The 16,664-nt window shown below is 39.7% G+C and overlaps 2 protein-coding genes across 3 annotated transcripts in view; one reads left to right on the top strand and one right to left on the bottom strand.

The window, feature by feature from the left end:
* Nucleotides 1–2,133, top strand: part of LOC133531221 (poly(A) polymerase type 3) — a 31,342-nt gene extending 29,209 nt beyond the window's left edge. The window contains exon 14 of the mRNA XM_061869362.1: nt 72–2,133. Coding sequence (XP_061725346.1) covers nt 72–254 — 183 coding nt within the window. The 3' untranslated portion in view covers nt 255–2,133. The remainder of the gene's footprint in view (nt 1–71) is intronic.
* Nucleotides 2,134–10,302: 8,169 nt separating this feature from the next.
* LOC133531218 (PR domain zinc finger protein 15-like) lies at nt 10,303–16,614 on the bottom strand. 2 transcript variants are annotated; one of them, XM_061869356.1, is made up of 7 exons: nt 16,537–16,614; nt 16,249–16,440; nt 15,530–16,171; nt 14,543–14,886; nt 13,758–13,908; nt 12,556–13,612; nt 10,303–10,445 (listed from the first exon to the last, which is right to left on the bottom strand). In XM_061869356.1, the coding sequence occupies exons 2-7, from the start codon at nt 16,432–16,434 to the stop codon at nt 10,435–10,437; spliced, it is 2,391 nt and encodes a 796-aa protein (XP_061725340.1). In that variant the 5' UTR covers nt 16,435–16,440; nt 16,537–16,614; the 3' UTR covers nt 10,303–10,434. The 2 variants fall into 2 exon arrangements, with proteins under 2 accessions (XP_061725340.1, XP_061725339.1); XM_061869355.1 differs by lacking the exon at nt 10,303–10,445 and having other exon boundaries at nt 11,917–13,612.
* Between the last annotated feature and the right edge of the window lie 50 nt (nt 16,615–16,664).

Below are 16,664 nucleotides of genomic sequence, written 5' to 3'. Positions count from 1 at the left end.
GTTCACAACCAAAGTACTAGATCATAAAATCCGGAAACAAAAATAGTAATTAGTCGTTATTTTTCCAACAGACGGACGAAGTGAGCATCCTGTCCTACAACGACGACTCGAACTCGTCCAACGTGTACGAGCTGAGCCTGCACTCCGCGGCCGCGCCCGCCCCCGCCCCCGCGCCCGCGCCCGCCCCCGCCCCCGCCGCCGCCCCCGCCGAGCCCGCGGCGGCGGCGGCGGGGCCCAGCATCGCGTGCACGTAGCAGTACGAGGAGTGGCGCCGCCGCTTCATCTACGGCGCGCCCGCACACCGCGCCCGCCCCCGCGCCCGCGCCCGCGCCCAGCGCGCTAACGCTGCGAGGCCTCCTCTGTGAACTGTGAACAGTGCAGTGTTGTGCAAACTGGTGTTTTAGTGATCTAAATAAGCTATACTATTTGGCGCCCTTTTTGTCTCGGTACATGTCCGAGTACTACTGTTCGTGTGGCACGAGCTCCTACGTGTAGCGTACTATGCGATCTAGGTATCGTATTATTTTGAATTATCTAACGTGACGCGTAACAATTTACGCTATTATGCCTCAATCTATGACTCCTGATGGTTCATTTGCGGCCGCCGCCATCCACCGTCGGCTGCGCTGGCGTGAACATCACTCCTTTTTAAGTCAAACGATCACCAAGTTCATTGTTCGTCGTGTAAGTATAATATCCTAAGACTTGACGTTCCACAGATTTAACACATATAATCGCCGGCTGGAAATAGCTACACTACTTAAGTTGTGCCGACCTCACAGGAGCAATTGATGGCACCCTCCTCCCACTTGCCAATAGTGTTGTTACTTCTTCAAATTTATGAAGCCAGCAGTATTTGCCTTATATTGAGATGAGTGAATCACACTTGCACTCTACATGTCTATGAGCTGACTTTCCTATTTGATTGGAAACTTTTATGGACAAAAACTAAATTGATGATTGAATTCAAATTCAATTATTATAAGTTTTATTGATGTCTAACTTTATATGTAAAGCGTGGCATGACCCAAGTTAGCACTTATATGAACAATGGCTAGACTTTCGCGTCGAATCGTGACTGACTTGTGATGATAGTGATAAGGTTTGTTTTGGCGTGATTTCGACGTCGGCTACGTTTTGAGGGTAAGTTACTTGACTTTTTTTACAGAATTACTGTTTATTATGTCAGTGAATCAACTATTTCTTGTCACTCGTTGCCATGGTTACGTTCCCCTGGGCCAGTCTTTAATCCCAGATTTAGTGGTATTTAAATTTACCAAACATCCGATTTTGTGGTAGTTTTCTGCCATTTTCATAATGGACTATATATTAAGATTCTAACAAACACTATTGTCCTCTATTGACAAAATACGACGAGAAAAAGTTGCTCCACCCATGTGTAACATTAAAAAAATTGATCTTAATTCTACTACTTACGGTAATACGATATATAAGTATTATAAGAGTCGTAAGATAGAATAAAATGTTTGATTGTGAGATTGTTACATAATAAACGGTAACTGTGAAATAATACTGATTTTGAGTCCAGATAAACACACTAAGCAATGACGTGTACTAATTTTGTTAAATTATTGCCAAAATTAAAGTCCATCTATATGCAATCAATGATACTCTTAACAGTTTCGTTTCAAATTTAGTGAAACTGGTTTAGTATTGTACATTTTACCACTGTGAACAAAAAAAAACAAATGTTACGGTGGTAACAGGTGGAAATAACCCTTTATTTGGCGCCTGATGTTACATCCCAATATCTTCGTGCATTCGGGCCGTCAGGGTCCACTATGACACGCCGCACGCGTTATTCGTGGCGTTAAAACGGTTACATATGTGATGGATGTTTCATTATTGACGAGGATTTGTTGCACAGCCAATATATATTTTTTTAAAGCGGCAACATTTCAATACGGGAGATCAAAGAAATACTCCCAAATAAAGGTTTATACCCTATTATTATATTAAAGTGAAAGTTAGTGAAGTGTGCAAACAAGTAGAATTTTTATTTGGAGATGACGAAAGTAATATTTATGGAGATATAAATGTCAATATCCCAAGCATTTTTTAATTGAAGCAAGCACTATCTAGGCACACCACTGGATTTAAAGTAGGTTTGAATATTATGTATTAGAGTTAAAAGAATTTTTATCGAAACGCGAGAAAATTAAAAAAAAATGTCTAGGTTATAATGATTTAATTTGGTAAATGTGAATCGAAGGTCCATTTGCTTTTGGGTTTTATTTATTTGCAGGTCGCCGGACGGGCGACGCGAGTCTGGTAAGTTGTGTGGCGACATTGAAAGACACAGTGAGACCATTTGCAAGGAAATTTGGCGCGGCGTTTACCAACAAAGACTGCAACTATAGTCTAGCAAGCCATTTCCGACAGTAGAAAAAGGCGGCAAATTTAAATAAAGTATGCGCCAAGGGATGTCCTCCCATAGAAAATTTGAATTTCGCGCCTTTTTCTACTGACAAAGTGGGTTTGCCAGAGCATAGTTAGGTGGTAAAACTACAGATTTGCAAGTTTCGGAAAGTTTCCAATAAGTTGGATAAGTTCTCGAAAATTTCAGGGAAAATTCACAGAAAAAAAAGAATTCTTGAAAAATTTCGATCCTAATACTAAAGTATGAAGAGGGTCCGAAATTTTTCTAAGTGGAAATTTCGCAATTTTGGAAACATTCCGATGATGATGTGTCATTGCATGTAAGTATAATTAAGGGGTACCTAGTCTTCAATAATCACTTGGGGCTTGCCTTAGGCATCTACTAATCTAGGCGATTATCAGACTGGATGCGATTCGCACGTCGCTCCGAAGGACGAGCGGGAGATGTCGCTATAATACGCGCATAGCGTTGTCTCGGTCAAACATCGAAACGACGTACGAATCGCATCCACTGTGATAGCCGCCTTACGTGGATATTATCAGATATATTTACGGAACGTTAACAAGAAGTGCGGCGGGTGACTATTTTATATGGTGCAATGATAAGCTTACCTTAGCTTAGCTTGGTACTTATACCGAGACAATTTTTATACTATTATGTGTTCTCTATCACTCCCATACTTGAATGTGGTCTGTCGACTAGACACGTGTCGTTCACGAGTGAGTGATTTAAATGAACTTGATTACTCACTCACTCTTCAACTCACTGAAGATTTAACTCGCTCCGTAACTCATCTATTTTAATGTTACTTTCTCGCTTTTTCCACTCGTGATTCGAATGAGCCGGCCGGACGGTTTCGGAGCGGTTCGGAAGAATTTAGAGGGTGTCTTGGTCGCACTTAAGGTTTTATTCAATCTGATTGATTGACATCTCTGTCTTCTCGTGAACATATATGTAGTCTATAGATCCACTGAGCGAAATGAGTATATATAATCTCTCCGCGAGCGAAAGATGAATCAATATTTTCAACTCAGTGACGCGTTTTGCGCATCTCTATTGTCGACACCTCGTCACATAAATTATATTAATTACAGAATGATCACTTTTGATTTTGACAAGTCGTCTCTATACACTATTACCGTGCGCGAAAGTTTTGCTCTGACTTTGGAAACTTATTGAATACTAGTAGAGAACTTCTTATTCGATAAATCTAATTAGTTTCTTGAATTTTTATATAATATTTTACGTTGCAATTAATTGTGACTGACTGATTAAAGTAACGATTGATACAATTATGTACTTACCTTTCTTTCCTTGCAAATGGTTGAACGTTTGAGAGTACAAAGTGGAAGAAATGAAAGATATTATACAGGTTTATTTTACATTATATTAAATTACACTATCTTATTTCAGTTATCTAAGCGGCTTTCAGATTTGCTTTAATTTAATATGGACGCTAAGCACAAAGAATCATTGACCCATTTTCTATTTCTCTCGCCAGCGCGTAATTATATTGCCGGCCCGCTCGCACTGTGGTATTGAACGGCGGCACAGCAATATAATTACGCTCGTGCGATAGAGATAGGGACAGGCTTGCTAATGTACGAAATTCTTCCTGCTTATCGCCCTCACTTTACCAGAACAGATTGTACATATAAATTAAAGATATGTTTACGGGTACATGTAATAGTAGTAAACATGCCTAAAGTATTTTTGTATAAAATTGTCCTTTCAAGTAGTCAGCAGCAGAAGTAGGTACGCGGGTGAAGTGATTAAAATGATCTGCACAGTTTGTTAGTCCTTTAACGATAAAGTTGTGCTTAGATACTTTTGAACACCTCAATCGTAATAGCAGCAACTTACTGCTGACCGTACTTACCAAACAATTTTGTAAATCATCCAGTTCCACTTAATTTTGATTAAAACGTTCAGTTATTAGTAAGAATATTAAGAGATACGTTATTTATGGCTGAGCTTCACCAATCTGCCTGACGGATGAAACTTATATTTTATGAAAGAAAATTATGTTAACCACATTATGGTGACCGGGAAGAGGTAGGCATGTACAGGAATATATTTTCTTTCATAAAATATAAGTTTAATCGGTGAAGGTAGGGCATATATAACGTATCTTAGACTATAGACTTGTTTTAGATAATCTGTACTTGTTTTTGTTACATGAAAAAATTAACCCCCTTGTAATCCTATTATGTACGGTCGATTAAAATTGATTCTGTAGCAGTATACAGTTACTGTAGTTAGACAACTTGGCGTACGGCCCTCAGCACACGGAGCGTAAGCGTATCGTAATACGCGCGTAGAAAGAGAGCGCTACGAGCACGAACAAATTCAAACAAGTCCGCACACGAAGCGTCGTCGTAGCGTAGCGTATGAGATTTTTGGCGTCATTATGACAGGCGTAGCGTAATACAGGCGTAAAAAAACAAACCTGATATAATCAAACAATAAAAAAATCTTCATCTGACGAGAAAGTAAGATAGTCGGTATCGACGTATATGCGTAGAAGACATCTGATGCCATGATTTCAATTCAACTAATGAGATTTCCATTATAAAAGGATTACGCTTACGCGACGCTTGGTGTCCAGAACTCTACGCGTCTCGTACTCGTAACGTTTTTACGATACGCATACAATCTGTGTGTTGAGGGCTTAAGTATTAACATCTAAATTTACTTAAGCCGCAAATTGCTAAAAAAACAATTTCCTCGACCGTACAGTGTGTTTAGAGTTAGTAATAATACAGTCGAGTGGCGTAGCTTGTGTGACCAAGGGCCCTGGGTCAAAATAAGACTGGGGCCTCTAAACTGCTTAGGTTTTAGCAATATAATTCTGTGGCCCTAGTGAAAAAGGGTACAAGTCTCTGGCAGCGCAGGTGTAAAGGGGTGTAAGTTCCACGTAACACTTATGCCCGTATACACCTAAACTGCCAGAGACTTGTACCCTTTTTCACTAGGGCCATATATACATCCATATTAAAAAAATGCAAAGCTACTTTATCGTTAATCAGGTTTTGAAGGCCCCCCGAGCTTGGGGGCTCCGGGGCACTGCCCCGCCTTGCCTCTTGGTAGCTACGCCACTGATTATACAGTGCCGGTTATATAAACACTAACCTCCTTATTCATAAACGTGTACTAAAGTTACGATGCCGCTGATCATCGTTTGTCCCTTTCCGACGTATTGGTATGATGGAAAGGGCCAAACAATGATCAGCGGCATCGTTACTTTAGTACACGTTTATGAATAAGGGGGTAAATAACGTATACAAACGCGCTGAATAAAATAAGAGACCATAAATTTATGTTTATATCCCAGATACTAGATTGACAATTCGATTATTCCAATGTCAAAGATTTGCATAGATGGCGCCAGCATTGGTCTACCTGTCTCTAGTTCTATGAAATTAGGCTTAAAAGGAATCCAGGCTATATAATTCCAAAATAAACAAGAATTTGACACAATTCTAGGGATTAACACAAAAACCTATGCTGGCGCCATCTTTAAATCAGTGCGACGGGTCAACCCTATCTGTCATTTTAGTACGATTTTGACAGCACAGACAGTGCAAGTTTAAACTTCGATAAAATTTTGACGTATTAATAACACTTGCACTGCGTGTGCTATCAAAATCGTTGCAGACTTATCTTGGTTTAACTCTAGTACTTTGAATAATTGATTGAATACTTAGGAAATCGAGGTGTCATTTTTGTATCTGATATATAAACACACGATTTTATCTTTGACTTGGGAATTAATAATCACTCATTCTCTAGTCTATTACCATTTTTTATACACAAAACATATCAATATCTTACTTTTAACGACTTATAGGTTGCTTTAGAACCTAATACAAAACATAAGTTAGTACAAGTACAGTCGCCGTCAAATATATCGAAGCGGCTAAGGAGTACAAAAATACCTGAACAGACTATTATTAAGACGTTCAAGTGTCTGTTCAGATATTTTTGTGCGCCTTGGCCACTCCGATAATCTGATGGCGACTACAGAAGTTATACCTTATTTCCTCACTTATTATGTACAGTCAGCAAAACTATTAGTAGCATGCTAGCATGATTGCTAAGCTAATAGTTTAGTTGGCTGGACCTGTTAAAAGCCGCTTAGATGATTTATTTCATTATTTTATTCTTCAACTTTAGAAGTTCAGTGTGCTTACATTTTCAAGATTTGGAGGGGTGTTTCGTTCTTTGAATATTTTTGTTGCTTTACCTTACTACCTTAATATATGGGCAATAAGGTCGTGTATACATATTTTTGGCACTTTGTCCGTATCGATATTTTTAGACGTGACTGTACTAAATATTAGGGTGGTGAGCTAAGAACCTGTGCTCACAACATAAAAACTTTATATAAACCTATCATTGTTATCGTGTTTTTCGTCTGATTTCGATAAAATCTGGTGAATATATACTTCCCTATTCTGTCCAATATAAGCGTAATTTCCCGTATGTCCTAAGAAATCTTCCCCTAAGTTAAGAAAACGTATGGAATTTTAGTACTTGACAAAAAATTACATAATTTTTTTGCTGTAAATTGAAATTTCGTATTGAATGAGAAGCTCTATAAACAGTGGTGTAGCGTGAACTAATCTAGCCGTGGGCGAAGTCGCACCTGCGAGGCCCTTCTCTTTCAATGTGTAGTCCCAAGATAATTAAAAGGTTGGCTTCCGCGAGGCCCCTCAAAGTGCGAGGCCGTGGGCGAGGGCCCACTTCGCCCACGCGTAGCTGGCGCCAATGTCTACAAACTTAGCAATTTTTATCTAAATCTGACGAATAAAAAATCAACAACCAAATAAAAATCGTCCCATCAAATGATTTAAAGAACGAAATTCTCTTCACGTCTCTCTTTCAAAACTTATTTATTTATCGAATTTAATCCCAAATTACTGTACATACGTTAAAGGTATATAAAAACTCACTGAATGTTGCACTCCTTACATTGTAACTTTAATTTTAGTTAATTTACGAAAGTTATTCCACGTAGCTGTAAGACTCAAATGTAGTTGAAGCTAAGGACCTTCTAGGTATTTGTAAGTTGTATATAACGATAGCCAATTTATTATTATATATGAAAAAATATATATCTGAGAAAAAATTAAAACATAAAAAATAAAATTACAAGAAAAGGACTATATTGTCGTTTATTTTCCTTACTAAAACCCTTAGAGTATGTGACGTTTTCAAGTAAAATAAGCTTATTGTCTGTTTCAAAAAGTCTTCTGCTGTAAACATGTAATTTAAAAACAATCTTATCGACAAAAGTTACTGGCAATAACCTTTTGCCTGAAACCGTCACATATCCCTCCGCTGTGGTGATACCCAAAACAGGCATTTGTACCTGCACAATTTTAAATTTAAAGGTCATTATCAAAGCAGCATATTTTCAATTGTTATTAGATTTGTAGGTATGCGTGGCTCATACAAATCTAATAAACCTGAAAGACCAATAGAAGGCCTCGTGCATATTAGAACAAAGAGTCAAATAGACGAAGTACTTCGCGGTAGGCTCTCCAGGGTGTGTAGCCAATCGTTAAAGCTCCATAGCGTTAGTCATCTCTCTCTCTATCACTTCCATATTATTGCGACAGTTGCGTTTCATTCGCTACGCAATGCCGGATTTAGAGGTCTGGAGGCCTCGGGCAATAAAGGTGTGGAGGCCCCCTGGCCCCAAATTTTTTCCAAATAAAATGGTAAATTTACCGAATTCTCTATTGTGGGGGGGCCCTCTTTTGTGGAGGCCCGGTTGCCCTCCCCTAAATCCGGCCCTGTCGCTACGGAGCGTTAACGACTAGCACGTTGGCTACGCACCCAGGTAAGTTACGGGCAGGTATTCGGATCATACACAGACAAACCAAACTTGGTCTAACACTTTTCCAGGCATAGTACGATTTATACATACATACGAGCCTATAGAATTTCAACTTTAACATTCCCATTTAAGGTTCAAATTATATTGCACTTTCGGGAAATGTGATCATCAGACATAGAAGTTATTGTGGCAATAACGAGTGCTTGAGAAAATGAAACATCGAAAAATATGTTATCGATAAGTCAGCCATAGATTAATGATTAAAATATATAACTTCTACTTGCTGTAAATTACCAAGAAATTTCAAGAATGCAAATCGGACCAAAATTTCTTGATTACAGATATTTACAACTTACTTATATGAATAAATATGTTAACTGTAGAATACAGTGTCAAAAAATAAGAAAACTACCAATGGGTGTATCAAAGAAGATATTGAACGTGTTGTGTATTTCGCGGTAGCTATCTTTTTATACAATGTTAAATATTATATCTATAACGCTAAGGTAACATCGATAATAGACATGTCGATATTTGATTTTGTCAATCACTTTATTTTGCCACAAAAACTTCTATGCCTGGTGATCATTAAAGCTAGGTTAATTGGAATACAGTGTAAGCTCCTTAGAACGTCACTCGATATAACGTCGATATTTGTTGGCTATAGTTGCTTTACTTTTCTCTCTACATAACGAAAACTCTATAGCTTCAAAAACGTCCGGTCCCTTTAGTGTCGCTATATGGAGTTGTTAACACTATATTAGGATTCTTTTAAAAAAAAAAATTGTCGATTGGTGCGGCCTGGAAAAGGGTTAAACAAAGGTTCTAAAAACCTCGGCTTTATAGCTCTTGGACGGTGTCAGATATTACGGAATATTGAACCTTATCACTCAGAAATAAAGTTCAAAACCATTGTGGCAGACGTTGCCTCATATAAAGGCTTAAAGCATTGGCTACATGGCTACGTGTCGAAAGAAATAAAGGTCGGTGCAAAAATCTGAACTTTCATAAGCCAATTTTATCATACTACTGATTAAGAGGTTGTCAATACCTAAAGCGCGCACACTGTCTATTTGTATCGGAGTAAATGAGAAAGCACTGTCGCATGTTACTGGGCCTGGGCAACGGAATAATAAGAAAATTATTTAAATACAAAAAAGTGGATTATTAGTGTAATATTTTATTCATTAGCGGTTTAAATATAAATGTTTTGAAATTGTGATTTTAATTGCAGACCCATAAGTGAAAACAATAAAGACATAGAACCGTTTAATTGTGATTTTAAGACCAATCTTTGCAATTATTTTCTATCGAGCCGATTTCGTTTAATCATGTATCGAGTACAACCACGGTCTTTGAAATATAATTAATATGTACATATATTTTTCTTACTTGACTAAAACAAATAGTCTTTCTTAAAAAACTGTTTAAGTAACATCAATTTCAAGGACATTGGGTGTTGACAGCCCCTTAAGTGTCACTTAATATTACACTTGTCAAAAAACTACTGTTACTATAGCCGCTAGGCGGGTGCCACATCTCGCATGTGGTTGTTTAAGGCAAGAAGCAAATAAAACAATATTTAGTCAATTATAAAACCTTTATTTAGATCCTTATTATTATTTAGACATGATTCGTTTTAAAATTAGGAACCCTAAACCTTTTGAACACAAGACCGGCTATGGAATATGCCGTGCCCCGGACGCCAGGCGATCGCGATTTTTTTTATACTACGTCGGTGGCAAACAAGCATACGGCCCGCCTGATGGTAAGCAGTATCCGTAGCCTATGTACGCATGCAACTCCAGAGGAGTTACATGCGCGTTGCCGACCCTAACCCCCTCCCGCCCCTCGTTGAGCTTTTATTTAAGCGAAATTAAACTTTACGGAGTCCCGCGTAAGTCTCTATTGCATTGGCGAAGCTGACGGCTGTGGCCGTCCTTGGCAACACTGCGATGACAGCAAACTGTGACGGTCAAAAGGTTAAACAGTTTAAAATGAACTGTGGTGCTAAAATATTTACAGAACCCAGTCAGGACCAAACCCTTTGACCTCACTATCCTCTTGAGCCGCCTTAAGTTCTAAGATCTCGTTCTGTATGGATACACTGAGCTCTTGTATAGGCACGGGCTCGGTCCGCCAGTACACTTCTTGATATTTGGACGTCCGGTTGCGACGTTTGTGGGCTTTAAGATGTACCTGGAATGGTGTAAAAATAGTAATGATTTTTAATTATTTCGTGGAATAATGTACATTGAAATTATTGAATTAAAAATAGTGGCTTATTTTACCCTTTCCTAGGCCAATTTAATTTAAACTTTAACATTCTGACTTAAGGTTCAAATTAGATTGCAGTTTCGGGAAATGTGACTTGTCTTCAAATGAATCATCAATGCTGGATTATTTGTAATATATTTGGATTTTTTTGGGAATACCTTATAGATTGGTAAGGTCTAGAAAAAAGAAGAGAGAATAATAATAAATAAAGGTCTAGAAAAGTGTAAATTTTCACGATTTTTACTCATTATTAAGTTGCGTTTTTACGCGATTAAGTCCAGTTTATTTAATAATAACAATTAAAAATAGTCTTCCCCTCTGACACTATATTTCACAGATAAAGGAAATAATAAAGTATTGGCACAGCTGATATGAAATCAGCAATTGAAATCTACATATCCTGTGGGTTTTTTTACCACATCAAAAGCTAATATTGGTAGCTTAGTGGAAAGGCATGTGAATTTCATTCTGGATTTGGAATGTTCGAACTCAGGCTCGTAGAAATATTTTTATAGTCAAGATATTAAATATATACCCGGACAAAGGGTGCCCTATTGATTTTCCGACAAAAAATACGCCGATTATCGATTCGCCGACAACGATTCGCAGACGCGTTCTTTAGCCGAGTAACGATTGGCAGAATGTCATTACGCATAATCGTCGTTTGTACGAGTAGTCAATTGGCAGAACATTGATACGCATATTCACTTTTCGTAGAATAATCATTTAGTAACTCTCACAATTACCCGAGAAACTAATGGTCGAAACACAACAGGTCGAATAATCATTTGGCATTAATATAGATTAGCAAAACTTCCCTTTTATTTATGGCTAGACTAGGACATGACTAACCTAGACAACAACTTTCAGTTTGAGTCGGATAAACATGGTTTTGATACATTTAATTATAAACTTATTTTCATTAACACAAATTACCATAAAATCTGATGTCTTGAAACGAGAAATTCTTGTGGGTATATATATTTATACATTTCGGGGATCTCGGATCGGCTCTAACGGTTTCTATGAAATTTGCTATATGGGGGTTTTCGGGCGGCTAGGTCGTATCTCTGGGACAACACGCATTTTTGAGTTTTATACATTTTCCAAGCAAGGCCCGGTCTCCCAGATATTAAAAACCTATATTGCATAGGTACGATGGCCCATACTGTTAAATGTCCATCGGTGGACCCTATTACAAAAGGTATAAATTCAACCGGTCGACAGTTAAGTGTTGCTGTTTGTACAATACTGCTTTTGTTTATATTTAAGTTACAAATTGGTTCAAACCTAAACTGTGGTTAACGCATATACTTAAAAAAGGATAATATTTTATTTCATCCTTTTTGAAGTGTTTCCTTTTTTTATGTAAAAAAAATATTTCAAAAAAATAACGATGTATAAAATGTGAAACTTTAATCGACTAAATATTCCTTAAACGAAAAGATTACTCTGCCAAATGAAAATCGCCCAATAATAGTTCTGCTAATTTACACAGAAGCGAACTGAACTGTATGTAAACCAAGAGTCTGCGTAACGTTAGTCGGCCTAAAGTTACATCTACAAATGGATCACTCTGCGAAACGATATTCGGCGAATCGTTGTCTGCGAATCGATAATCTGCGAATTATTTTCGGAGAATGATTAGGTACCCCGGACAAAGACGTGTATATATATTACAGGCACGTTGTTCGTATCGATAATACCTTCACTGTACAAATCATTATTTGATATCTACCAATCGCTTTTCGGTGAAGGTCACCGTGTCAAAACCAAACTATTCCCTGTAGGCAAAGGCAAGTTTATTTTCTGGGTTGGAAGGTCAGATGTAGATGCTTTCGTGAAAACTAGTGCTCATGTCAATTCCTGGGATTAGCTACCGAGCATTTAGTCACGACACCATGGAGCGCAGGTGGAACAGCGAGGGGCACAGCGGGCAGCGCCGGGACGGAGCGGAGTGCGCGCACTTGGCGTGCTGGTTGCGGCGGTTCACTGACCGAGCCGCGTCTGCAGACACCTGTATGTAGCTCACCTTCTTGATGTGCGTGTTGACCATGGAGCGCAGGTGGAACAGCGAGGGGCACAGCGGGCAGCGCCGGGACGGAGCGGAGTGCGCGCACTTGGCGTGCTGGTTGCGGCGGTTCACTGACCGAGCCGCGTCTGCAGACACCTGTATGTAGCTCACCTTCTTGATGTGCGTGTTGACCATGGAGCGCAGGTGGAACAGCGAGGGGCACAGCGGGCAGCGCCGGGACGGAGCGGAGTGCGCGCACTTGGCGTGCTGGTTGCGGCGGTTCACTGACCGAGCCGCGTCTGCAGACACCTGTATGTAGCTCACCTTCTTGATGTGCGTGTTGACCATGGAGCGCAGGTGGAACAGCGAGGGGCACAGCGGGCAGCGCCGGGACGGAGCGGAGTGCGCGCACTTGGCGTGCTGGTTGCGGCGGTTCACTGACCGAGCCGCGTCTGCAGACACCTGTATGTAGCTCACCTTCTTTGATGTGCGTGTTGACCATGGAGCGCAGGTGGAACAGCGAGGGGCACAGCGGGCAGCGCCGGGACGGAGCGGAGTGCGCGCACTTGGCGTGCTGGTTGCGGCGGTTCACTGACCGAGCCGCGTCTGCAGACACCTGTATGTAGCTCACCTTCTTGATGTGCGTGTTGACCATGGAGCGCAGGTGGAACAGCGAGGGGCACAGCGGGCAGCGCCGGGACGGAGCGGAGTGCGCGCACTTGGCGTGCTGGTTGCGGCGGTTCACTGACCGAGCCGCGTCTGCAGACACCTGTATGTAGCTCACCTTCTTGATGTGCGTGTTGACCATGGAGCGCAGGTGGAACAGCGAGGGGCACAGCGGGCAGCGCCGGGACGGAGCGGAGTGCGCGCACTTGGCGTGCTGGTTGCGGCGGTTCACTGACCGAGCCGCGTCTGCAGACACCTGTATGTAGCTCACCTTCTTGATGTGCGTGTTGACCATGGAGCGCAGGTGGAACAGCGAGGGGCACAGCGGGCAGCGCCGGGACGGAGCGGAGTGCGCGCACTTGGCGTGCTGGTTGCGGCGGTTCACTGACACGAAGCCGCGTCCGCAGATCTGTAACACGAATCGTTATTAGAAACTCCACAGATTTAGGTGACTTTTCAATGTCTTTATCTCAGGACCGGGACAAGTGGCGTATTAGTAAAGAGGCCTATGCTCAGCAGTGGGCGAAAATGATGATGATTATGATGCTACTTACGTCACAGATATGCGGGCGCTCATTAGTATGTAACCTCGTATGCCACAGAAGGGCCCGTTCGTCTACAAAGTTTCCGCCGCAGAGGTCGCAGTGGAATCTCTTCTTCTTCTTTGGAGGTTTCTCTTGAGGCTTGGTAGCTGGGGTTAGGTTCCTGTAATTTATGGTTGTTTGTTAAAATTGTTGTAATTGAGAAGGTAAAGTATGCATATTATTAATTTTCTAACTAGGGCAGATAGATGGTAATTTTCAATTAACGAAATGCATATGCTGGCTGAAAAATGAAAATTGTCAACGCGGCGATATCATGGTTGCGTTTTGATCGCCTGTCGTGTCATGCGCCACTATAGCACTTACACATTTCTTAGAACGTGACAGACGATAACAATGCGACCATTCTACCGTCGCTAGAAAATACATCGCACAAAACCGCGCCCAACATCAACAATGTTAACTGACCATTGGGGGACTTTATGTCTTTGCAATAAGGTTTAAAGTTGTTGAGTAATTGAGTAAGCCATGGTTTCGTGTGCATCAAAATTGTGTATATTTGTGCCACTAATATTGTTTACTTTCAGGAGTAGAGAAGCCAATGATTAGGAGGCGCAATTTCATATGCGCACAAAACGGACAGTGTAGACGTGCCTGTGCGTGAGGAAATTGCCTCGTGTATATGCTCGCTCTGTGCGGACCTGCGTGTTGTCAATTTTTTTTTTTTTTTACTTTATTGCACAGTAAAAATATACAATTATAAAAGGCGGACTTAATAATTTTCGCATATTACTTACGTATTTTTAACTCGCAAATGCTCTTCATGCTTCTTTATATGGCTATCAAAGCTTATTTCTCCTTTATACATCTTTCCACAATAATAGCAAGTATACTTCTTATCATGTTTCTTCTCATAATGCTGTCTCAAATGTTCCTCGTCTGCCAACACTTGCCCGCACAGCTCACAGATATGTGAGCCAGCCATAGTGCTTTGGTCCATGGCTTCATGTTTCTTGAGATGGGAGATGATGGTGTCTCTCTTCTTGAAGACCATGTTGCAGATTGCGCATATGTGTGTGTTTGTGTGGGTTTTTAAATGGTTGTTGAATTCTTGTTCATCTTCCATTGTAGCTTTGCATACCTGAATATTTTAAAATGATACTGTTGTATCAAATGCAATACCTTGTGTTATTAAGGCCAATCTCAGGGATACAGTTATGTGATGTGATATTGCTATCTTGTTCTGCCACATAGCTGCATCCCTTCCCATTGTTCGGCCTATGTTGGCCTATGTATGATATGAGTCTTGAAAATTATTATGAAATATTAGTGAATGTATTACCAACTTACAGGTAGGGTAAATAAAGTTACAAATAAGCTGTATATTTCTTTTGCACACCTAAAGAAACAGGCAGAATTACATAGGTTACATGAAATAAAAATATTCATTTATTCATTCATAGGTACAGTCAGTGTCAAATACTTGGTAGCAACTAAAGTAGCCAAATAGTTTGGTACACCATATATTTAGTATGGTGTACCGAATTATTTGGCCACTTTGACTGCAACAAAGTATTTGACACTGACTGTACATAGAAAAGACTCTGCCCTGTCTGATTTTAGAGGTACATATGTCAAGAATATTATTTTAAGGTTGATAGATGGAGATTTTGATCAGTCAATATACAGGACATATCTAAAGAAAATGCTATTATGCTAGGAAAGCAGACATTGCACAGCAGATTATTGGCATTATTACAAGTATGATAACTTAATATACTAACCTGACAAAGAAATAAATCAATGTTATGTTCAGTTTTCATGTGGTCCTTCAATTTAGCTCCAAATCTATACTTCACAGGGCACTGACTGCAGAACATGTACGACATTGGTCTTCGTTTCCTCCGCTGTTTACTCTTCTCCACCTCAACTTCAATTTTAACTTTATCAGAATATCCAAACATCTTCATATATTTCTTTTCCTCAACTTTATCAACTAAAACTAAATTCCCATCTTGAGGCTTTAAAAAAGAAGGTTTTTTATCATTCATGACCACAATAACATTATCATCATCTTCATCAATCACTTCTTTTTTTACCACAATAGAGTCTTCAGTTTTGATAGCAAAAGTATGCTTTTCACTATCAGAATTATCATCAGCATTATCACGGCTATTCTGAAGTGCTAGGCCTTCTAAATCATAATCATATGCTTCAATACTTGGGGTAAATAATGGCAAAGATATACAGATTGAGTCCTCAGAGTTTTGCAAGTCTGTATTAATAAAATCCATGTTCTGTTGCAGTTCTTCTGTATAGAAATTTAGGATTTCTTGACTCCGCTTGGTCGAGAGAAAGAATTTATAGGCAGCTGATGCTGTTACAAAGCAATCGGAACACACTCTGTTTTGAATTACATCTGAAAACTGGCCAAAACACACTGTTTAGATTAGTCTAGTTTTGCAGCAGAGTAGTAATATTATATAAAACTTTGGTAACTAACCTTAACTTGGCAAACCTGCTCTAAAACATCTGCTATGCAATATTCCTTTCCTTCTTTGCATATTGTAGTCAAAATATGTTCATTCAGCTCATCCAGCGGCTTCAAGCAAATTAGACACAAATTATCTGCCAAGGTACCGTTTACGATGTGTTGGATAACAACTTTAAGGTCCACGGAACTCGCCATAGCCTGCTGCGAATGAAAATATCTTTATAGAACATGTTATAACTTTGTTTTATAAGCACATAAAATATGTTTACATGCCAAATTTCGGAATTTACCACTTACAAATTATAGCTGCGTTCTATAATAGCACAACGTAGCCCGAACGAGACTTGGAAGCGATCGTTGAAACCAATACCAATACCAATGGCCGACGTTTAACGTATTTGTTGCTACATCAAAATTGGTAACTA

This window comes from Cydia pomonella, chromosome 24 (assembly GCF_033807575.1).
Source record: "Cydia pomonella isolate Wapato2018A chromosome 24, ilCydPomo1, whole genome shotgun sequence".
Lineage (NCBI taxonomy): Eukaryota > Metazoa > Arthropoda > Insecta > Lepidoptera > Tortricidae > Cydia > Cydia pomonella.
Note: the sequence above shows the minus strand (reverse complement) of the source record. Positions and strands in the feature narration are given on the sequence as shown.

Excerpts from the sequence above, each read along its gene's own strand:
- LOC133531218 (XM_061869355.1), bottom strand. The coding sequence starts at position 16,434 with ATGGCGAGTTCCGTGGACCTTAAAGTTGTTATCCAACACATCGTAAAC. Across the intron at positions 16,172-16,248 it reads AGCAGGTTTGCCAAGTTAAG|TTTTCAGATGTAATTCAAAA; the intron begins GTTAGTTACCAA and ends TGTTTTGGCCAG. Across the intron at positions 13,613-13,757 it reads AGCGCCCGCATATCTGTGAC|ATCTGCGGACGCGGCTTCGT; the intron begins GTAAGTAGCATC and ends TTCGTGTTACAG.